Below are 24,266 nucleotides of genomic sequence, written 5' to 3'. Positions count from 1 at the left end.
GTACTATATTGAAAAGGAGTGGTGATAGTGAGAATCCTTGTCTTGTTTCTGATTTTCAAGGGAATTCTCACAGTTTTCCCCATTCACTCTGATGTTTTCTTTGGGTCTATTGCATGTTATTGCCTTTATGGTTTTGAGGTAAATTCCTTCTATTCTGATTTTCTGCAGTGTTTTTTTTTTTTTTTTTTGTGGTACTGGGGGTGGAACCCAGAGGCTTTCTACCTCCGGGCTATACTCCCAGACCTATTTTATATTTTATTTGGAAACAGGGTCTCAATACATTGCTGAAAGCCTCTGCAGTGTTTTTTTTTTTTTTTAACATGGATTGGTGTTGAATTTTTTCAAGTGCTTTTCAGCATCTATTGAGATGATCATGTCATTGTTCTATTTATGTGGTGAATGACATGTATTTATTTGTATATATTGAAATAGCTTTGCAACCCTGGAATAAAATCAACTTGGTCAAAGTGTAAAATATTTTGATATTTTTTTTATTGCAAATCTGGATTTTTGTTTAAATTTTTGCATCTCTGTTCATCAGGATATTGGTTCATAATTTTCATTTTTGAGGTAAATTTATTTAGTTTTGGCTGAGACAGGAGGATCGCACAAGTTCGAAGCCAGCCTCAGCTACTGAATGAGGCTCTCAGAAACTTAGTGAGACCCTGTTTCCAAATAAAGTATAAAATAGGTTTGGGAGTATAACCTGGGGGTAGAAAAGCCCCTGGCTTCCACCCCAGTACCACATACACACACACAAAAAAACACACAAACAAAGGAACCTCCAAAGTATATCATAGATTTTGGTATGTTGTGTCTCTATTTTAATTCTAGAAATTTTTAAATTTCTCCCTTTATTTCTTCTTTTATTCAGTACTCATTCAAAAGTATATCATTCAGTGTCAATGTATTTATGTAATTTCTTTTGGTCTTTCTGTTGTTGATTTCTACTTTCATTCCATTATGATCTGAAAAATGTAGGGAATTATATTACTGTTTTTTTTTATGGTACTGAGCTGGAACCCAGGGGCTTTCTACCTCTGGGCTATACTCCCAGACCTATTTTATACTTTATTTGGAAACAGGGTCTCACTAAGTTGCTGAGAGCCTCACTAAGTAGCTGAGGCTGGCTTAGAACCTGTGCGATCCTCCTGTCTCAGCCTCCCAAGCGCAGGGAATACAAGTGTGCGCCACCATGCCAGGCTAATATTACTCCTTAAAATTTGCTGGTACTTTTGCTTTTTGGTCAAAAATTTGCTTTTTGGCCAAGAATATGATCTATTTTGAAAAAGTTCCCATAACGTCCAACTGAGAAGAATGTATATTCAGCTGTTATTTGGAATATTATTTATATGTCTATTAGATCCATTTGGTTTATAGTTTTCTTTAGATCTGGAGAGTCTTTATTGATACTTTCTTTAAAAGACTAATTTCATGGTGTGAGAAGTGGGTTAAGTTCTTGCAATATTATTGTGTTGGGTTCTCTCCAAGTTATAATGTCCCAAAGAGTTTGTTTTATAAATATGAGTATAGTCACATTTGTGGGAATTAATGTTTACAATCATTATATCTCCTTTTAGGATTGTTTCATTATCAGTAAGAAATAACCCACTTTGTCTCTTCTGATACATTTTTGGCTTAAAGTCTGCTTTGTTGACTATAATAGTTACAAATCCTGTTTATTTTCATGAAATATCTTTTTCCATTCTTTTACCTTTAGCTTATAAATATTTTGGGCTGAAAGGTGTCTTTATTGTAAGTCATGCATAGTTGGGTTTTGATATTTAATCCACAGTGGCCTATGCCTTTTATCTGGGGTAATTAGACTGTTGACATTCAGTGTTATTATTGAGACATGATTTTTATTTATTGTAATTTTGAATCATATTGTTGTTTAATAAAGCGTTATTTCTTTTGTGTTTAGTTGCTCATTTGGTGGAATCGGTGCTCTCTCTGTTTCTGTTACTTATTTCTTGTTTCCTCCTTGTGTTTTATTTCTTATGGTATTTTTCTCTAGTTCTGTGTTTTAGTCATAAATTCTTTTAGTTTCAGCTTGTCTTAAAAGGTTTTTATTTCTTTGACAATTTTGAAGGATATCTTTGCTGGATATCATAGTCTTGGTTGGAAGTTGTTTTCTTTCAGAGTTTGAAGTACATTATACCAAGCTTTCCTGGTTTTCATGATTTGAGTTGAGAAGTCCAGAGTGATTCTTATTGTGTTTCCCCTGAATGTCACCTGTCCTTTTGCTTTCAATGAACTTAAGATTCTTTCCTTGGCCTCTATGTTAGTTATTTTGGTTATTAAGTGGTGTGGCAAAGTTCTTGTTTAATTTTGTCTTGTTGGGGTTCTGTCTTTTTTTTTGTGTGTGTGTAGTACTGGAGATGGAACCCAGGGTCATTCTACCTCCGAGCTACACCCCCAGCCCTATTTTTTTATTCTTTATTTTGAAACAGGTGCTATTTTTTATCCTTTATTTTAAAACAGATTCTCACCGAGTTGCAATGGGCTTCTCTAAGTAGCTGAGGCTATCTGCAAACCTCCTCCTGTCTCTGCCTCCCTAATGCTTGGGTTTACATGCGTGTGCCACCATGTCTGGCTGATTGTCTCTTGTAGGTGGATGTTCATCTCACTGTTCATATTTAGATAATTCTCTGAGGGGGTTTCTAATTTTTTGGTTTGTGCTTCTAGACATTCCTCAATACCTTTTATCTTTAAGTTAGGTCATTTCATATTGTCCCAAATTTAGTAAATATTCTGATTGTGTTAATGTATTGTCTTCTCTATACCATCGACTGTATAGTCAGTTTGAATGAGTTGTCTTCTAAGAGTGAGATTGTGTTTTCCATGTGACTTAATCTGCTATTAATGGTTTCTAGTGTGGACTTTATTTCATTCAAAGATTCCTTCCTTCAAAGATATATTTCATGACATTTTTTTTTATTTGGTGGTACTGGGGTTCCTGGAAACCCTTATACCTCTGGGCTACACTCCCAGACCTATTTTTATACATATACATTTTTTATTTGGAAACAGGGCCTCTTAAGCCAGCACGGCTGGCTTCAAAACTGCGCCGATCCTCCTGTCTCCACCTCCCAAGCGCGGGGATTACAAGCGTGCACCACCACGCCTGGCCTCATGACATTTTTTTTATTCTTAATTAGGGCCTCAATTTCTTTATTGATATGTTCTTTCATATCTTGTACACTCTCTCTGATTTTATTTCTAATGTCTTGATCATATTGAAAATCAAAACTATAAATTCTCTGGCATTTTCTGCAGCTCTGAATTGGCAATATGTATTGTTGTGGAGTTGTGGAAGTTTATTGTTTCTTCACTGGTTTTCCTTCTCATGTTTTCAGTATTCTTAGGTTTGCATCTCTGTTGTGTTGGCATCTTTTTCCCCTTTTCATGAAAGCTCTATGTCTATTTCTTGTCCCTTTATAATAAGTGCTATGCTGGGTGCATATATTTGCCTCAGGGAATTTCTTTTATAAAGCAGTTTTGAGTTAGTCCCCCAGAACTAACTAATAATACATAGTACTTTCCCAGTGTGGTCAAGCAGAAGGACTTCATGCTCTACAAGCCAAATCTCAGGAGGGTCAGAGATTATAACATCTGAGCCTGTGACCCAGCTGGTTGACCTTTAATATCCCAGAAACACCACAGCGGCTTTGCTTGTTGGGATCATGAGAAACCCTGTGGACTGATGGCCTTTAACACAAAGTCAGCAGGGCCAGAGATTATAACATCCTGAACCTGTAGCCTAGCTCCCTCAGCTTTAATGCTCCAGTGACACCACTACTGTTCTGCTGGTTTTAATCATGGGAAGCACTGTCAGCTGCTGGCATCATGCTTACCTTGCCCAAACTCTGCCAACTGATAGACTATAGCACTTCCAGCCTACATAGTGGCTATCTGAGATAAATTGCCAAGGGACATTGTTGCTGCCCTGCCAGCTGAGATCAGATAAAAGCTGGCCTTTGGCTTCTCTGTTCATGGGGTCCAAACTCTACTAGTGGATAGATTGTACCATATATTCTGAGCCTGGGGCATGCTTGGCTGAGTTGTTTAGTCCCAGGAAAACCACTCCTGCTCTGGCAGCTGCATTCACTTGAGACCTTGATGGCTTTTCTCCTGCCACCCTCTAGGCTTTGGTATTTGTTACCCCAAAACTCTACCACACAAGAGTTTATAGCCTTCTGAGCCTGCACCATGATTGACTGAGTTATTTCACCCCCAAAAAATCATTGCTGATGATATAATGGTTACTGGAAATCCTGCAGGGGTGAGGGAAGACTCCTGATTCTAGACTGCTGACTGAATATCCCTAGGGACTAGTAATTAATATTTATGCTGTTTCTAATTATAGCACTGTCCCTATCCACAGGAATTGTCTATAAACTCACAGACCCCATAAGTTTGGTTGTTACCATGTGAGTTTCTGAAGCCACTCACTGAAACAGTTTGTAAACTCACAGTCTTGATTAGTCTCATTGCAGTCTGCTGGTTGCAGTCATCAGGTCCCTGTAGGAAGAGTATGTAGTTTCTCTGTCCTGAGAAGGTGAACTGCAGAAACAGTTTACTGCTCAGTTTGGCTGGAGAGTCTGGAGATTCAAGGCAGTCACTTGGGTCCCTGCAGGAAGGATCTTTTGTCTATCCTGAGGAGTTTAGTTGCAGCTGTAAGAGTTTACTGGGTGGTTCATTGGGTGGGCTAGAGATTCATGGTCGAGGTATTTGAGCATGGAAAAAAGAATGAAATTGCTTTTTTTTGGTATTGATTCTCTGTAATCACTGGCTCAACAGCTTCTTCTTTATTGAAGTTCATATCCAAGAGAAGCCAGTGTGTTCCATCATGCTCGGTTTGATTTGATAACTTAACTACACAGTTAATTTGCCCCCAAAGTTCCTGTCCATTGCACATCTTTTGAGGGCCTTGTCAAAATAACTTCATTTAAATTTTTAAGAATTATTTCTCTTGATCCCTTGCAGAACACCCAGTTGAGGAAACTAAGGATGTAAATAGGGGTGTGTTCTCTTTTTAGAGTTCTTGTCCAATGGATCTCATTAGCTGGACGTGGTGGTACATGCTTGTAAAACCAGTACTTGGGAGGCTGAGACAGGAGGACTGCAGGTTCATGGCCAGCCTCAGCTACTTAGGGAGGCAGGCCTTCTGCAACTTAGTGAGATCCTGTTTCAAGATAAAGAATAAGCCGGCGTGGTGGCGCATGCGTGTATTCCCAGCATTTAGGAGGCTGAGACGGAGGATCGTGGTTTGTGGACAGCCTCAGCTACTTAGTGAGGCCCTTTGCAACTCAGTGAGACCCTGTTTCAAAATAAAGAATAAAAAATTGGGCAGGGGGTGTAGCCTCAGAGGTTAAATGCTGGGTTCCGGTTCCATCCCCAGACCTGCAAAAAAAAAAAAAAAAAAAAAAAAAAAGAATAAAAAATAGGACTTGGAGGTGTAGCTTGAAGGTAGAATGCCCCTGGATTCCAACCCCAGTACTGCAAAAAAAAAAAAAAAAAAATACACACACACACACACACACACACACACATGTATATGTTTATTTTAAGTTAGGGAAAAATAGAGGACAAAGCGGCTCTGCTCACCATAGGGGGCTACCAGAAAAGGAGTGACCTTGAAGCCCTTGGGGAATGGACTGTAGGAGTTTATTTCTGATTTTCTATCTGTTCTTTTGTGATTGGTCAGAATTGGGTTTTGGGGACCAATGACTTTTGCTAATTTTGATCCTTAATTTGGGTGATTATCTCTGGGCTGTTCAGAGCCCTGATTTCTTGGTGCCCATCAGTCTCTCACCCTTCCTGCTCATCATCTTCAACCTCACAGAAAGTAGGATGCAGATGGCTGCTTGGATTATTCCTGTTTCCAGGTATGCCTCAGATGGACTATGGAACCGACTTCTCATTTTAATGCAAATTAATATACATTTCTCAGGTAGATATCAGCATATAAAGAAATGATCTAGATATAGATGCCTCCCAACTAACTTCCTTCTTCAACTTTCCATAAAAGATTATGTTTTTCATGGGGTTAAATTAGAGATTAAAGGAGTGCCTTAGTCCATTTGTGCTTTTACAACAAAACACCTGCAATTGGGTAATTTATTGAGAACCAAATTTTATTTCTTACTGTTCTAGTGAGTTGCAAGTCCAGAATCAATGTGCCAACATCTGATGAGGGTCTTCTTGCTGTTTCCTCTGTAGCAGAAGTCCAAGGACAAAGGCCTGAATTTATCCTCTCAAGCTCATTTATAATGACACCTAATTCCATTACAAGGGCAAAACTCATTATTATCACTTACTGAAAGGCTCTTCTTTTTAATAAACTCACTAGGGGAATTAAATTCAATGTGAATTTTGGAAGATACACCGTCATTCAAACTATAGCAAGGACGTTGTCCAGGTGACCAGAGTCTGAACTTTGTGGCAGTTGAATATCAATACCTTTGGTAGTAAGGCATCAGATTAAGACATGTGTATAAATGTCTTAATAAGTTTTCAAAGCTATGCAATTTCAGGGCAAGATAACTTGGTGCTGATTTTTATTTTTATGGTACTAGGGATGGAACCCAAAGGCGTTCCAACTTCACACTACACCCCCAGCCCTATTTTATTTTTGTTTTGAAACAAGGTCTTGCTAGGTTTCTGAGGCTGTATTTGGCCTGTGATCCTCCTGTCTCAGCCTCCCAGTACTAGGATTACAGGCCTGCACCAACACACCTGGCTTGATGCTGATTTAAATGGTATCAAATTAAGAAAGGAAGGTAAGACTGCAAATGTTTGTTTCAACTAGTTTGGCAGTGTTAGTAACAATTATTTATATGAACTGGTTAACCTTTCTGCCTAGTTATAGTGCATTAGTGGTTTAATTTTCATTAGATAATTTAATTATAAAATTAAAAGGTTTATATGCTTAGCACATAGCTTTTTGTTCATGTGCAACAGTACTTATTGCTTATATATATAGTTTGTTTGCTAATAATAAATAGAATATGAGATTCATTCTTATTTACTCATGCCTTGTCTACCAGAGTTGTCACTGGCATTCTTCCTTATTCAGTGAATCAGGTCTAGTGACAGTGCTTTAGATATCAAATCAAATAAAGTAATTTATAAATGAAAAGCTATGGCTGGGTGTGGGCACATGCCTGTAAATCTTTTATTTGGGAGGCTGATAGAGGAGGACTGAAGATTTGAGACCAGCCTCAGCAATTTAGTGAGACTCACAGCAACCCATCGAGACCCTGTTTCAAAACCAAAAATAAGCCGGGCGTGGTGGCGCACGCCTGTAATCCCCGCGCTTGGGAGGCAGAGACAGGAGGATCGCGCAGGTTTGAAGCCAGCCGCGCGCGCTGGCTTAGGAGACCCTGTATTCAAATAAAAATGTAAAAATAGGTCTGGGAGTGTAGCCCGGAGGTAGAAGGGCTTCCAGGAACTCCAGTTCCGCAAAAATAAACAAACAAATAAATAAATAAATAAATAAATAAATAAATAAATAAAAAGGGCTAGGGGTAGGTCAGAGGTAGAATGCCCCTTGGTTCAATCTGTAGTAAAACACACACACGCATGCACGCACATATACACAACTTTCAAGGAATAATCTAAGTCACAAAACAGAGGAAAAGGGGTTCTTTGTTGAAGAGAAACAAGTTGAAGATTTTTTTTTTCATTGAAGTATTTATTTCTAAGAATTTTCTAAAGCCAGCCATGGTGGTGCACGCTTGAAATCCCAGCATTTGGGAGGTTGAGATAGTAGGATCAAGGTTCATAGCTAGCCTCAGCTACTTAGTGAGGCCCTTTGCAACTCAGTAAAACTGTTTAAAGAATAAAAAATAGGTTTGGGGTTATAGCTCAGAGGTAGAATGCCCGATTTCAATCCCCAGTATCGCAAAAAAAAAAAAAAAAAAAAAAAAAAAGAAAAGAAAAAATTTTCTAATATTCTGGGATATCAAAACTGAGGCTCTTTGTTCATATTACAAATAGTTCTAAAAATCTTTTATTCTAGAAAAAGAGAAAAGGATAATATACTATGGTACCCACTCAATGATGGGCATGAAGAAAGAGGACCCCCAAACTTTTTAAGACCCAGGGTGGGGTATGTCTCATCCTGGCACTAATTGGACTGCCTCTCCAGTGAATCAAGACCAGCTAATTCTCAAAACTCTAGCTCAAGTGCTGTGTCAGAATAACGTTTATCTTTACAAAGATTCCTTTAAATTATTGTTTGTTCTTTCTCTTGTGGCAAAGAATTTTTTTTCTTTATACTGGATTGAACCCAGTGATACTTTACCAATGAGCTACAAGATCTTCCTGCCTCAGCCTCCTAAGTAACTGAGATCATAGGCATTTGCTATTGCACCTGGAAGTAGCCAAAATTTTAAAATTACAGCCAGGCATGGTGGTGCACCCTGGTAGTCCCCGTGCTTGGCTTGAGACAGGAGGATCACACAGGTTCGAAGCCAGACTCAGCTACTTAGGCTTTGAGCAACTTAGTGAGACCCTGTTTCCAAATAAATTATAAAATAGGGCTGGGGGTGTAACCGGGAGGTAGAATGCCCCTGGGTTCTATCCCCAGTACTGCCCCCCCCAAAAAAAATTAATTTTGCCTTCTCCTTTACATGGTAGAGGTTTGTGGCATTTTGATTAAAGACATGTTCTGATTATTCCTGCATAGTTTTTGGCCTCTTCCCCAGATTATTTTACTTTCTCTAAGGGTGTTTCAAGGCTTATAATAAAATTTTTACATCTTCATCTTCACATTTTGTAGATAATCTAGGTTATTCTTTTTGACCCTTTTTCCATTCACTGTTTGGTCAGCAAGGGACAATTCCTTTTCTACCAACAATTGCTACCAGATACTGTTAGCAATAAACTACCCAATTCTCCTTAAACTCAAAAAATCTGAGATCGAGAAGGTATATTTAATTCCCATTACCATTAAACACATTAGTGATATGGGCTACTGCCTAAATATTTATTAAAAATCTAAAGACCCCATTAATAAGAGAATCTGGGAGATTGCCTTTGCATGAATAATATAGAAAAAATATTTATTGGCATGTTCATGATTTTAACAAACATCTTAATCCTCACAACAACCCTGTGAGGTAGGTTAAGTCATTGTTTTGTGATAAACTAATATCCAAATAAAGTGCAATTCCTAAAAAAATATATCTGCATTACTATCATTAAAAATGTTAAGTACAGCATTTATGTATGCTCTCATATTTGTGTTTTTGTATATTTTGATTCATGCAATACTTCACTATCAATAAATCCTACTTATTACACTTGATGGGAGACTATTTAAAGCCTGGGGTAAAAGTTTTTGATAAAATAATTTTTTCTTATATAAAAAAGTAATTACCATAGTATTCAAAGTGAGGCATTTTCAGCAACATTTAATTCACGTTTTCCATTTTTGAGTTATCTCAATATGGCACCAAGGCAATGTAAGATTTATTGAAAGGTTCTTTAGCAATTTGGTATATGGCAGTGAATTGATGTCATGTATAAGTCTTGAAATATATTGCACCCAATCTCGACCTAAATCCTAAAGCGTAATCCTATTTACTAACGTGTAAACTCTAAAGTTAATGATGCTAAGTTTCAAAAGGTGTTTCTCCCTTGACAATCTTTTTCCTTTAGATTGCAGGAGAAACAATCTTTAGAATTTAAAAAAAACAATAATATTGTGTGGAATACTATAAAATTCTGGTGATTCATATTGCAAATCAAAGTCTCATATTATCAATGATGCTTACAAGGGAGCCAGTAGATGTTACTTTAAAATTCAAAGTTGCTTCCCCCTCTGTACCAATATAAAACTTAACTAGAAACAGAAGAATGGGCTGGGAATGCAGCTCAGTGTTAAAGTACTTGCCTACCAAGTGTGAGGCCCTGGGTTAATTCTCCAGCATTACACTTAAAAAAACCTCTCAGGCACCCACTTTCTTATATATTTAAAGTACATTTCTATTGTTAGTTCAATACTGATAAACATCCAGTTGCCTAATATTTTTAGTAGCTGTCTTAGCTGCAAAATAACATTTTATTGGAGAACACTTCCTTTACATTTATATTTAGGATAGCTACAAAATTTACTGAGAGTAAAAAACAACTTTAAAGTTGGAAGTTTAGTTAACACTTGAAATCCATTGGCAAGTTTATAATATTTTAGCAATATTATAAAGAAATACTTTAAACCCCCAATTCACATGTAAATATTTTTTAAAATTGCTGCAAGGAAATTAGGCAAAGAAATGGATAAAATAAACAAAGCCATTCTTAATTGTACATTCAAATCCATACTAAATACAATAGTGCACTTTCAATTGTAGTGAGGTAGGGCAAAGAAATATAGTCAGATATATCCTGAACTTTCAAATTTATGTAAACTAAAAGAATTGACTTTAACCCAGCTTTTACTTGGATATCCAAAAAGAAAAATTCAGAATTTAAATGAGAAATCACTTTCTTAGATTGAAGAATAGAATTATAAAAATCCTTGAGGTACGTATAAATAAAAAATACAAAGGCCACAAGATATATTTTATTTAAACATAAAATATGCTTGTATAAAAATAACCCAGGAAATATAAAAAGGAAATACAAACATTTTTTTGCATAGATTTTGTATATCTTCTATATAAAACATTTACCTGGGGCTAAACACTGGAAAATACACATCAAAAACTAGTATAGTTGAACTATGTCCTTGGATACCAAGTATACACAAAATAAAAGCCCTTCATCTAGGGGAGCATGGGAAGGCGGGAAAACAATTTAATTTAGCATCAGTCTATATTTATTTCTCTGTTGCTCGAATATAAACCAATGATGACAAGAGGAGAAACTCTGGGGGTTTATTTAACAAAATTAAATTCACATTTCTGAGGCCATCATAGTGCATCCAATGTCCATCGATTTGGAAAGCTGCAGAATAATGATGTTCCTCTTTGTTAAATAATGTGGCACCTTCCAACAAATACCTGCAAATTAAATGACAAAGTGTGACAGAAAATTATAAATACTTTATTTTTAAGATAAACATTCTTTTTTTTTTTTTGGTGCTACTTTTATATTTTTATTTGGAAACAGGGTCTCTTAAGCCAGTGTGGCTGGCTTCGAACCTGTGTGATACTCCTGTCTCCACCGCTTCCCAAGTGCAGGATTATAAACTTGCGCCACCGCGCCCAGCTAAGATAAACATTCTTTGAATTCTTTTTTTTTTTTTTCCGTGGCACTGGGGATTGAACTGAGGGACATTCTATCTCTGAGCTACACCCCCAGACCCATTTTATTTTTTTATCTTGAAGCAGGGTCTTTTTAGAGTTTAAAACAGTTTAAAACAGTTTAAAACAGTTGCTGAGGCTGTCCTCAAACTTTCACTCCTCCTGTCTCAGCCTCTTAAGTACTGGATTACAAGCATGCACCATAATGCCCAGCTCTTGAATTCTTAACTAAGAAGTAAAAATGAGATTGTTTGCATTCTGTTTCTTAAAAAGATATCCATCCAAGTAAATTATGTATTACATAATAGGTTATTTCAAGTAAAATATTTGAAAACACTGGTATAATTTAAGAATTTAAAAAAACAGATTAATTCATAACCTGTATTTTTCTGTTAAAAAGAAAACAAGCTATCCATGGTGACAAACAACTTTAATCCTAGTATTGGAAGAACTGCAGGTTTGAGGCCAGTCTCAACTTAAGCAATTTACTAAGACCCTGTTTCAAATAAAAAATAAAATAAAGACTGGGGTGTGTAGCTCAAAGAGAGGTAGAACACATGGGTTCAACAGTTCAATCCTATTACTCCTTCCCTCCAAAAAAAGTAAGAAGAGAAAACATACACAATAAAAATTTAAAGGCAAAAGTTAAAAGTATCATTTATGTTTTGACATATATGCAAACATTTTGTTTATAATGATAACAAGTAATAATTTATGTTTATTTATTTTTTATTTTTTGGTGGTACTGGGGTTCCTGGAAACCCTTCTACCTCCGGGCTACACTCCCAGACCTATTTTTGTACTTTTTTATTTGGAAACAGGGTCTCTTAAGCCAGCATGACTGGCTTTGAACCTGTGTGATCCTCCTGTCTCCACCTCCCAAGCGCGGGGATTACAAGTGTGTGCCATCATGCATGGCAATAATTTATGTTTAAACAATAACTTCCTATATACTATACACTACTTTGACATGAAATACAAATTAAAGTCAGTGTTTACTATCAGATTATAATCCTCAACACTTAGTATATGTTGCCTTATTTATTTTTTGGTACTATGGATGTTATAAATCCAAGGACAGCCTACCTCTGAGCTAAACACTCGAATATATATGTGTGTGTGTATATATATATATATATATATATATATATATGTAACTTTTGCAGCACCAGGGACTGAACCCAGGGACATTCTACCCCTGAGCTCTAGCCCCAGCCCTATTTTTTATTCTTTATTTTGAAACAAGTTCATATTAAGTTTCGGAGGGCCTCACTAAATAGCTGAGGCTGGCCATGAACCCACATCCTCCTGTCTCAGCCTCCCAAGTACTGGGATTACAAGCATGTGCCACCACGCCTGGCTTTTTTTTTTTTTTTTTTTTTTAAATATTGAAACAGTCTTTTTGCAGAGGGCCTAAGTTGCTGAAGCTGGCTTCAAACCTGCAATTCTCCTGTCTCAGCCTCCCTGCTACTGGAATTACAGATGTACACCACCCACCCAGATTAAATCCTCACGATAATGGCAAAGGGAAGACACTGCTACATCTACTTTATAGACAGGAAAAGTGATGTAAATACAGATTAAGTTATTTGCCAAAGGTTATATAACTTGTAAAAAGATAGGACTAGGTTATTAAAGCTTGTAAAAAGATGGGAACTAAACTCTGCTCTGTAGTCCAAATACTTTAATCACTGTCTGCATTGCTAGTGACTAACTCTCTGCAGTAGATTCTGATCCTATTCAGAATGCATGAATTTAGAGAGCTATGCTTTTTTCCCCAATAGTATCTTTTTAATGGCTAATTAAAATCATGAGACCAGAATAAAAATTTATTTTTAACTATTTTTGTAAAGCAAGCAAATAAAAAAATACCTACTTGTGATCAGATAAATCCAAGTAATAGGGTACATATGCTAGATCTTCAGATTTCCAGTGCTGCATATTTAAGACAACAAAAGGGGGTGCCCCATGGCAGAAAACTCGCTGAGAAAATTCTCTTAAGCCACCACACCTAAAATGGAAAATGAGCATGTACATTATTAAACTTGGGACAGAGCTGCCTTTTAATGCTCTGAATTGTCTTCATGACTTTAATTTTCTAGTAAACATAATATCTACTATAGGTATAGGTAATGATATGGCTATATCATTACCTTAAATACATATTCCTAGTTTACAGGTTATGTTCTCAATACTAAAAGTGATCTTATTAAAACTCTTGGCAAAATGAGGTATTTCTACTTAGGATTACAAAAACTTTTATTTTTAGATATGTTTTTCTCTTTACAGTGGTTTCAAGTAATGCTAAAATGGAATAATACAACTACTTGCTTTTTTCCATCTAGAATCTTCTATTAGAATGAAAAAATTCTGTTCTTAGAATTATCAGATATTAAGCATATGTATCAGAACACAATAGTTAATTATACAGTAAAATCTCGATTAACCGGAATGCTCAGGACAAAGTCTTCTTGTTAACAAACATTAGTGATTATACCAAGTTAACCAGAAAACCATGTGTTTCAGTATTGGCTGCTAAAATATGTTAGTTCACTTTTGGACTGAATAAGAACAATTAATATATTTTTATCTCCCCTTCTTTTGTGATTCATTAGCTGTAAGATCATCTTGCTAAATATTAATTCTCATTGCACAACAATGTAGACACAGAAATTTCTAAGAGATTGGGATGAATATGTCCTGTCCCTCTGGACTTCTTTTCTAGTACAGTATATTTTTTGGTTGTCATTTACCTCTTTCTCCTAAATGAGGAATGCAGAAAAAAATCCAGTTAATTGAGGGTGTCGATTAGCTGGGTTCCGGTTAACCAAGGTTTTATTGTACCTACTCAGCAGTGGGGAAAAAAAGAAAAGGCATTTGCTTTGTATTCATCAATCAGCTGTTGTACCATATTTTATACAGTCATATTTGATAATGAAAACACAACATAAGATGACAGAGAATTTTAGTTTTCTTAGTAAGATTCAAGAAGTGTTAAGCTTCCTAAACACTTATTACTATTTCATAATGTATTAACTTTAATGAGTACATCAGTCCAGGGAATTTTTCCTCTAACAGATTTGAAAATCAGCATCATTATATCATCAACATAAGGAAAGAAACAAAGCATATTTCAGAAAAATGTGAGTTTAACAGAATAGAGATACTTTCATCTTAAATATCCATTTGTATACTCACCCCCGCTCTTCACACAGTTCAATCTTGGAACAGAATAACTCATCCACAGCCAGTCGTATCAAGTTTCCATGTGGAATTTCTTGGGGAGGGCTATAATAATTGTAAAATATATGTCAGAACTGTTTCAACATTTTATAAGTCAACATATTATTGGGATAACAAAAATTTTAAGTCAATCCATTATTAGCAGAATCAAATAAAGTACAGCCTTTGTTATCCATTTCTATATTTCTTGCAAACAGTATAGAAACCAATTAAACTCAATGCATAAAGTTTTAAAAAAAAATTAAAAGTTTCCTATAAACTGATCCTAAAAGATGCAGTTGTTGCTACTTTAATTAAAAAAAAATTGCCAGGAGTGGTGGTACATGCTTGTTATCTCAGTACTTGGAAGACTGAGATCAGAGGTTAACAGGTTTGAGAGCAGCCTCAAGTAATTTAAAGAGACTCTTTCAAAATAGAAAAATAAAATAGAAAATAAAATAGGGCTGGGGATTTAGCTCAGGGGTAGAATGCCCCTGGGTTAAATCCCCAGTTAAAAAAAAAAAAGAGGCAATGTAGTCTCTTGAGTAGAAACTAGGACCCAGAATCAGAACAGCTGATTAGTTACTTAACATACATACATACCTACATACATATGTATAACATCAGCAACACAAGGAAACAATAGATTTCAGAAAAATGGGAGCTGAATAAATTAACTAGTGTGTGATGTCTATTCTCACAGGGGAACAATCTATAAGCTGTTTTTCTGGACTATAAGGCCAAATATCCTTTCTGATAACAGTAGGTTGGGTCTGTTTTTCTTTCACTGGTAATTATTCCTTTTCCAGCTGATGTTCCCTGGGGGCTTAAATGTTTCCCAGCACTCTACCAGGGCTTGCCAAGTTGGCCTCCCTCCCTATCATTTACCAGCTTGGAGGTCTGCCTTCTTTCTGAATGCCAGAAACACTCAGCTAGTCCCAGCACCTTTCCCAGTCAGTATAAAGTGTCCTCAGATCCACATCCTTTCCAGGCGCGAGATACCAAATTTGGGTTTTCTGGCTATAATTATGCTCTGGCCTTGACCTAAAATATTTAAAAAAAAATCCTCTTGTTTATGTGGAACTAGCCTTCCAACAGAGACTCATTCAAAGGTTGAAATATTTTTAAACATAAAATTGTACAAAGAATGACCTAAATAGTCATATTAATAAACTCAGAGAGCTGGGCGTGGTGGCACACACTTGTAATCCCAGCATCTGGGAGACTGAGACAGGAGGATCCTGGTTCCCAGATAGCCTCAGCTACTTAGTGAGGCCCTTTGCAACTCTGTGAGACCCTGTTTCAAAATAAAGAATAAAAAATAAGGCTGAGGGTGTAGCTTGCAGGTCAAATGCCCCTGGGTTCCATCCCCAATACGGCAAACAACAACAACAACAACAACAACAACAACAACAAAAAAGCAAAACAAAAACCCCCTCCAAAACAAACAAATAAACAAATAAAAAAAACTCTAAGAATAAAACACTTTGGGCTGAGTGTGATGGTGCACACCTAATACTTGGGAGGCTGAGAAAGGATGATTGCAGGTTCAAAGTCAGTCTCAGCAACTTAGTGAGTTTTTCAGCACCTTAGTGAGACCATGTTTCCAAATAAAAAATAAAATAGGGCTAGGGATGTAGCTCAGAGGTTGAATGCCCCTGGGTTCAATCTTCAGCAACACACACACACTCACACTTTGCATATTGAATAAGTTATTACTTTGCTACTTGAAAGGTTCAAGTTGGTTCTGTATATAAATCATATGCGATTTAAACCAATGATTACTTCAAAAAATGTAATGTGATGAAACAGACTTTAGAGCAACTTACTTTATATTAATTGTGCGCTGCTGATCTTCCTGCACTCGGGTTGGGCATCGCCAGTTGGAACAGTAACTCTCTTGAATAGTTGACATAAGATTTTCGAGATTTTTTGTAAAGTTATCATGCTCATTCCCAAACAAATCAATGATTAATGAAGCTTTATGAACTTCAGATTTGTATTGCTGTTTTTCCATTTTGTCCCAAATCCAAAGTAGCTTCACAGTTGTAAAACTGTAGGTGTCCATTAAATAAAGAAAACAGTCTACAAACTCTCTACCAAAATGAAGAGAGAGTTCCCTAGGGAAATTTTCATTTTCATTAAGAATGACATACAATAACATTAAAAATCCATCTATGGTGCAGGTATTTTTCAGTCTTATTTCAACATAGAGTGGTGTACAGGATACTGCTTTGCGGCCAGCTTTGATAGTAAAAACACCTCCCCAAGGAAGAACAGGCCTCCAAAATGATCGGTCTTGGTTATAGTTATTTTTAATTGATGCTTTGATCTCTTCAAACAGTGTCTTCATCCTGCATTTAAAAAGTTTAAAATAGAACATGTAAATGCATGAGATATAGTCAAATGAAAATAAATCTACTTATGAAAATAATTTATTATAAATAATTAATAATGATTCAAACTTAATTTCGGGAGCAGTATGCATGGTCTTTGTAAAGACCATTTAAGAAGAAGCCACACCTTTTTTTTTTTGAGGTATAGCATGACCGTTTCATAGGCCTAGGTATTACAGATTTTTTTTTAATCTGATGTAGAAGAACCCTACAATAAAAATTTCTACATGAAAATAAAGCAATTTAAAGATACAAACTAGCAGGGTGTGGTGGCACATACTTTTAATCCCAGCATTTGGGAGGATGAGACAGGAAGAGATGGGTTGGAAGAAGCTCGGCTACTTAGTGAAGTCCTTTGCAACTCAGTAAGAACCCTGTTTCAAAATGAAGAATAAAAAAATAGGGCTGGGGGTGTACCTCAGAGGCAGGATGCCCCTAGGTTCCATTCCCAGTACTGCAAAAAACAAAACAAAAAAACAAACAAAAAACAAACAAAAACAACTAAATTTGTTTAGGTGTATTTCTAATGTAAATCTCTTCTTTTCTTCAGAACAGAAGCTGTGCCTCATTTCCTTTTTACACTGGGTGGTTAAACAAGAAAGTGGAGTCCTTAGTCACTTTAGGGGACTTTATATTAGTTATAAGATACATTGTATCTTTAGTATAATAAAAACTATGTAAAAGTAGCACCTGTTGCTATAAAGGAAGACTAATTCTAACGTTGAAAGAAAATGTGAAGAGTACTTATGAGAACTAAATAGGAGCATAGCTAATACTTCTTTCCACCTTTCGGTTTTTATTTGCAATTTAGAACTGTGCTGCTGGCTTTCCTATAATTTTAATTAGAGAAGCAATGCTATGAAAATCGGATTCAAAACTTAATAGCCTGATTTCCCCCTCCAAAGTTTTAGGAATAAACTGAGGTTAGCTTCCTTTTTAAACTGGCACCTATTCTTCCTATAACCTAGAGACAGCTAAGTGCTTTGTTTTTAAAGCCAATGATACTGAGGAATAAGAATAGAGAAAGTGACTGGGGTCAATGTCTTATTCTGGCCATCTTTTTAAGTACTACATCTTCCCAAGTACATGAACCCAATCCCCAATAATACTGCAGACCTGTGCATTTTGTTTCTGTAGAATTAAGTTCAAATCCATTTGCAATACTGGCAGACTGAAAATTTGGTACTACAGTGTATTAGACAAACACAAAGTGATTTCCATTTGAAGCAAGATATTGTAGACTCTAAAATATTCAACATTTTATTTAATTTGAAGTGTAAATATCTACATATAGTCTGCAAAAACGTGTTGGCCCTGGTCAACCTCTTAGAAATAAGAGGGTGTGGGAAGTCTGAAGCCTAGGAAAACACATACCTTCTTAAGAGAAATTGACTCATTTCGTTTAATTATAAAACGACCGGAATTCAAATATTTTAAATGTTAAAATGTTTCTCTTTGCGGTTTGAGTTATATCTGTTGAACTTTAAAGACCTCTGCCATAAGGTTTAAGATTGCTTAATGGGTTGGGTTCAGATTCCTAATATTAACTGAAAAGAATTTCTAGTATTCTTCAAATTATCTTAGACACGATCAAATGAAGAGTAATGATAGTTCTTTAAAGAAATAGTTTTAATCTAAGAGAATTAAACTGCAATGATTTATGTGGCCTAAACTTAACTTCCTTAGGACTGGAAGAAGTGGAAGATACTTAACCTAGTTGCAGCAGTAACCTTGTTCAAAAGTAAAGTGCAGGACCCAAAAAAAAAGTAAAAAACAGATGAAGAGATGGCCGCAAAGAGCTATACTTAACATTGTCTTATGTTTTGCCACATCGTCGAAAAGATAATCCCGTTAGTCACTGTCTTGGAAGCACTGGATGCACCCCGCTGGCTTTATTTTCCTGCCTCAACAACAGGGCCTCCGGTTTGAATACATCTGGGAAACTCCCCCAACCTCTACTTCTTTGGCAAAACGACCTTTCCTTGGCGGTCAGTCCCCAGGGTGGCATCCAGACCCAAAGCGGGCGGCGGGGGTCGGACCACCTGTCCAAGGTATTGAAGGCCGGGCTCCCAAGGGCCCCCCGGAATCCGCGCCCGCGCCGGCCACGCCCACCCGGCCCGCGGAGCTCGCAGCAGGCCCGCGGCGGGCGGGCGGCCCGGGGCCGGGGCCGAGCCCGGGAGACTGCGAGCGAATGGGCGGGAAGGCCGGGCCCCACCGGCCAGTCTCCGTCCCCCAGGAATCCGAGTCCTCCTACCTCCCCGGGGACCGAAAACCGCCGGTGCCGCCGCACCCGCCGCCGCCGCCGCTTGCTCATGGAGAGCCCGGGCCGCCGCCGCCGCCGCCGCCGCCTCATCTACTAGCACCGCCGGCTCGCTCGGCCTCCCCCGGCGTGAGTGCTGGGCTCCGGCACGGCCTCCATCGCACCCGCTGCGGCAGGAGCCACGGCAGCTCCGGCGCCCAGGCCCGCTCCGCCCCGACCCACGGAGCCAGGACCGCGGGAGGCGGGACGCGTCGCTTCTTATTACGGAGGAAGGTTCGGCCTGACCTCCGCCCCCCTCCCCCCAGGCCGACCCCAGTTCCCAGCCGCCCGACGGCGCTGCTGCGCAGGCGCGAAGACGCCCCGGCCAAACGTGCGTGTGTCGAGTGTGTACACAACGTCCCGAGTTGTCCAATGGGAATCCGGCTCAGGTGTGGGGGGCGGTACCTCGCAGAGAGGGGTGGGGCTCCAGTGTGAGAGAGTGGGCGGGACAACCGGAAGTGGGCTGGGTTTGTGCGGAGGCGGGGCTTAATGGCAAAGGCGATTGGCTTTTTAAGGTTTGTACGGTTTTAGGGCTTGGTTTGAGTTTGGGTTTGAATCCTGTTTCTTAAACTCTCAACTCAGAAGGAGACAGCTTAATTTTCTTAGAAAGTTTACGACTATCTGAGATTTTGATTCAAGTATATATTTAGGAAAAAACTGGCGTGTTAGATGCTAAATTAGTGTTCAGGGTTAGGCAGTGTGCTCTAATTTATACTGAAGGGTATATCATTGTAAAAAAAAAAATAGCTTCAGTCTCATCACAGTGCTGAAAAAATTAGTTTTGACGGTGGTGAGTTCCTGCACAGCAAGCGACAGAGCTGGTAATTGTGGAGTTAGGGTTACTTAATACAGGAATGTAAATAATGGTCACCATTTTTGTTTATTAGGTTCTTAAAAAAAAAAATCCTGCCTTAAAGAGTCGACCCCCCCACGTGACTCTGTGCCTGGAGAACACAGGCTACCCTGGGAAACTTATCTCCACCTGCAATTACAAGTGGAAGCTGTCGTTGAGATTTTTCCCGTTCAACAAATAATGACTGGGTAAAGTGAGGCTCAACCTTCAGAATACATCAGGGCTGGTTCAGAGAGCTGAAGGCCAGCCCAGCAGAGCAGCGTGTTTCTCACAGGTTCAGCTTACTGAAGCTTGGATTTCTCTTTGAACAATGTAGTGATGGTTGAAGGCTGTGGCAAGGACTTTCCTCACCAACTTCTTTGAAGGAGGCTAGTGATAGAAAGATGGAGGCTGGGAGAAAAGTTTGACTTAATTAGATCGACATGGGAAGAAATGGATTTTAGAGGATAGGGAGGAGAAAGATGGCTTTACCTAAAAAGAGAATAATGAATAACTTCTTAGTGTCCAGGTTTTTCTGATTTCTTACGGCATTTTCCAGGTAAGAATCGTGAAGTTCTGAGAGATTACACAAACTACTGTGTTGAAATTCACATGTAAAAGTTCACTTAATATTAAACCTACCCTGCAAGTAGAGAAAAGTCTTTTTAAAATGCTTGCAAATGTGGATTATATGTTTAATTTACAATGTCTTATAAGACATGGAGTTTGCTTTATATAGCTTCGTTCATTCTCTTCCTGAAAGCAGACCTAATGTGGTCATTGATACTCTTTCTGGGAAATGAGAGAGATGGCTCATTATACTTGTCGAGTGGAGGGTGAATGGATTCCTTGGATACTTGGCTAAATTCACAAACCCTATGGAGGCCTTTAACTGAGATTTCCCTTCTGCTTCCTTTCTACTCTACTCAAAATCTGACAGCAAAGTTGCAGGGTTTTATTTTTTATTTAACTTTTTGGTACAGGGGATTGAACCGAGCGAGGGGCATTCTACCTCCAAGCTACACTCCCAGCCCTTTTTATATTGAAATTGTATTTCGCTATGTTGCTGAGGCTGATCTTAAACCTGCAAGAGATTACAGGTGTGCACCACCATGCCTGTAATAGTTCAGTTATTGAGGTATAATTGACACACCCTATGTGGAGCATATTTAAAGTGTATTATTTTCTATTTTTGACATATGTGTACCCCATTGAAGCAATCACTATGACCAAGTGATTATGTCTACCAACCTCAAGACTATGACCAAGTGAATATGTTTACCAACCTCAAGTTTCCTTGTGCCTCTTTTGTTATTTCTTCCTCTTTGCCTCTCATACCTAAGCAAACACTGTTCTACTTTTTGTTAGTGTAGGTCATCTGCATTTTCTAAAGTTTTATATAAATAAAATCACAAATGTGTGGGGTTTGGTGGAGCATGCTTGTAATCCTAGTACTTGGGAGTTTGAGACAGGAGGATCACAGGTTCCTAGCCAGCTTCAGTTACTTAGCAAGGCCCTCTGCAACTTAGTGAGACTGTGTATCAAAATAAAGAATAAACTGGGTGTGGTGGCAGCAAGTTTGTAATCCCAGCATTTGGGAGGCTGAGACTGGAGGATCATGGTTTGCAGCCAGCCTCAGCTACTTAGTGAGGCCCTGTTTCAGAATAAAGAATAAAAAATAGGGCAGGGGGTGTAGCTCCGTGGTCGAATGCTCCTGGGTTCCACCCCCAGACCTGCAAAAAATAAAATAAAAGAATAAAACATAGAGTTAGGGGTGTAGCTTGGAGGTAGAATGCCCTTTGGTTCAATCCTTGGTACCACAAAAATATTACAAATATACCCCCCCCCATTTTTTTTTTTTTGTTGTTCTGGTTTCTTTCACTCATGCTCTGTGTGCATTCCGTTTTTATTGTTAAGCATTTCACCGTCTGGCTGTACTGCTCTTTGTTTATATACTGTCTGTTGGATATTTAGGTCATGTCTGGTTTCTAGCTATTACAGATATGTTTTAAATATTTGTGCAGCCGGGCGTGGTGGTGCATGCTTGTAATCCCAGTTCTTGGGAGGCTTGAGACAGGAGGATTGCACAGGTTCGAAGCCAGCCTCAGTTACTTAGTGAGGCTTTCAGCAACTTAGTGAGACCCTGTTTCCAAATAAAATATAAAATAGGTCTGGGAGGATAGCCCGGAGGTAGAAAGCCTCTGGGTTCCACCTCCAGTACCACAAAATATTAAATATTTCTGCAGAAGGAAGTACATATAGACATATATTTCCCTTTCTCTTGGGTAAATATCTAGAAGTGAAATGGCTGGATCCTATAGTGGTTTTATGCTTAACTTTCTAATAAGTTCTGTATTTTTCTTTCTAGAGTGGATGTACCATTTTACATGTCCGTCAGGAATGTATGAGAGCTCCCAGTTTCTTCCTATTCTCAACGACACTTGGTATTTTTAGTCTTATTAATTTAGACATTCGGATAAGCTTGTAGAGATGTCTTACAGTTTTAATTTGCATTTTCTCAATGACTAATCATGTTGAACATCTTTTTATGTGTTTATTTGCCAGTTGTATATTTTTTGGTGAAGTGTCTATTCAGATCTTCCATTTTTTGAAAAATGTGTTGCTTGTTTTCTCAAGCTTTGAAAGTTTTAAAAATATATTCTGGTTACAAGATGGTTGTAAGATATGTGCTTTGCAAATGTTTTTTCCTGTATATGGCTTGTCTATTTTATCTCTTAACAGTATGTTTTGAAATTTTAAATTTTAATAAAGTCCAATTTGTTCTTTTATGGACTGTGTTTTCAGTATTGTTTCTAAGAACCGTTTGCCTACTGTAAGATCATGAAGACTTTTGTGTGTGGTATTGGAGATTGAAACCAGGGGCATTCTACCTCCAAGATACACCCCCAGCCCTGTTTATTTTTTGTTTTTGAAACAGGGTCTCACCAGGTAGTTGAGAGTCCCCTTGCTCAGGACTGACCTTGAAGATGCTCTGGCTGTCCTTGAACCTGCCATCCTCCTGTCTCAGCTTCCCAAGCACTGGATTATAAGTGTGCACCACCATGCCAGGAAGTTTTACAGTTTCAGACTGTACATTTAGGTGTACAATACACTTTAAATCAACTTTTATATATGATTTGAAGCATGCATTCAAATTCATATTTGTTATAAATATATACCCAGTTGTTCCAGAAATATATATATTTATGATATATTTATAATATATATTTATAATATATATATAAATTATATATATATAATTTTTTTTGCAGGTCTGGGGATGGAACCTAGGGGCATTCGACCTTGGAGCTACATCCCCTACCCACCCCTACCCTATTTTTTATTTTTTATTTTGAAACAGGGTCTCACTAAGTTTCAGAGGGCCTCATTAAGTAGTAGCTGAGGCTGTCTATGAACCGCGATCCTCTGGTCTCAGCCTCCTGAATGCTGGGATTATAAGCGTGCACCACCACGCCCTGCTCCAGCAATATTTTTTTGAAGAAACTACTCTTTACCATTGGGTTGCCTGTGTGATTTTGTAAAAAATCAGTTTTCCAAAGCTGGGTGTGGTGGTGCACTCTTATAATTCCAGTAATTGGGAGGCAGAGACAGGAGGATTGCAGGTTCAAAGCCAGCCTCAGCTACTCTGTGAGTCCTTTTGAAACTTAAACCCTGTTTCTAAATAAAAAATAAAATAGGTCTGGGTGTGTATCTCAGAGGTAGAATGCCCCTAAGTTCAATCCCTAGTAATACACACACACACACACACACACACACACACACACACACACATGAAATATTGTTTTATTGTTTATTTATTATCAACTATATTTCAGATAATATGCTAGCACTTAAGATATGTATCAGTAAGTCAGTAGGTGTTCTTTGGTTGCAGTGGCTGGAGACAAAGTATTTCTAACTTAAGTAAAATAATGCCTTTATTAGAAGAATGTGAGTTATAGGTTGGGTGCAGTGGCACATGCCTGTAATACCAGCTACTTGAGAAGCTGAGGCAGGAAGATCATAAATTTGAGGTCAGTCTGGGCAACTTAGTGAGACCCTGTCTCAAAATAAAATAAGAAACAGTAGCTCAGTGATAAAATGCCCCGTGGGTTTAATCACTAATGCCAGAAAAAGGAAAAAAAGAAAAGAAAAGAATTGGAGGTATAATAGAATTCAAGGAAAAGCTGAAAAACTAGGTGTCAGCCACTCTGACTGCTTGGGGAAGGGAGACATTGGTTTCCTAAAGGAGAATGAGGCTC

General features: G+C 37.9%; 1 protein-coding gene across 1 annotated transcript; it reads right to left on the bottom strand.

Annotated features, from left to right (window-relative positions):
- Positions 1–10,828: 10,828 nt before the first annotated feature.
- Positions 10,829–16,830, bottom strand: DORIP1 (dopamine receptor interacting protein 1; the record flags this gene model as incomplete). Its single annotated transcript, XM_080706847.1, has 4 exons — positions 10,829–11,012; positions 13,132–13,266; positions 14,454–14,543; positions 16,307–16,830. The coding sequence occupies 4 exons, from the start codon at positions 16,828–16,830 to the stop codon at positions 10,829–10,831; spliced, it is 933 nt and encodes a 310-aa protein (XP_080562973.1).
- Positions 16,831–24,266: the final 7,436 nt, after the last annotated feature.

This window comes from Muscardinus avellanarius (genome assembly GCF_963383645.1).
Source record: "Muscardinus avellanarius genome assembly, chromosome: 12".
Classification (NCBI taxonomy): domain Eukaryota; kingdom Metazoa; phylum Chordata; class Mammalia; order Rodentia; family Gliridae; genus Muscardinus; species Muscardinus avellanarius.
The sequence above is the reverse complement of the archived record's forward strand: the minus strand, read 5'-3'. Positions and strand labels throughout refer to the sequence as shown.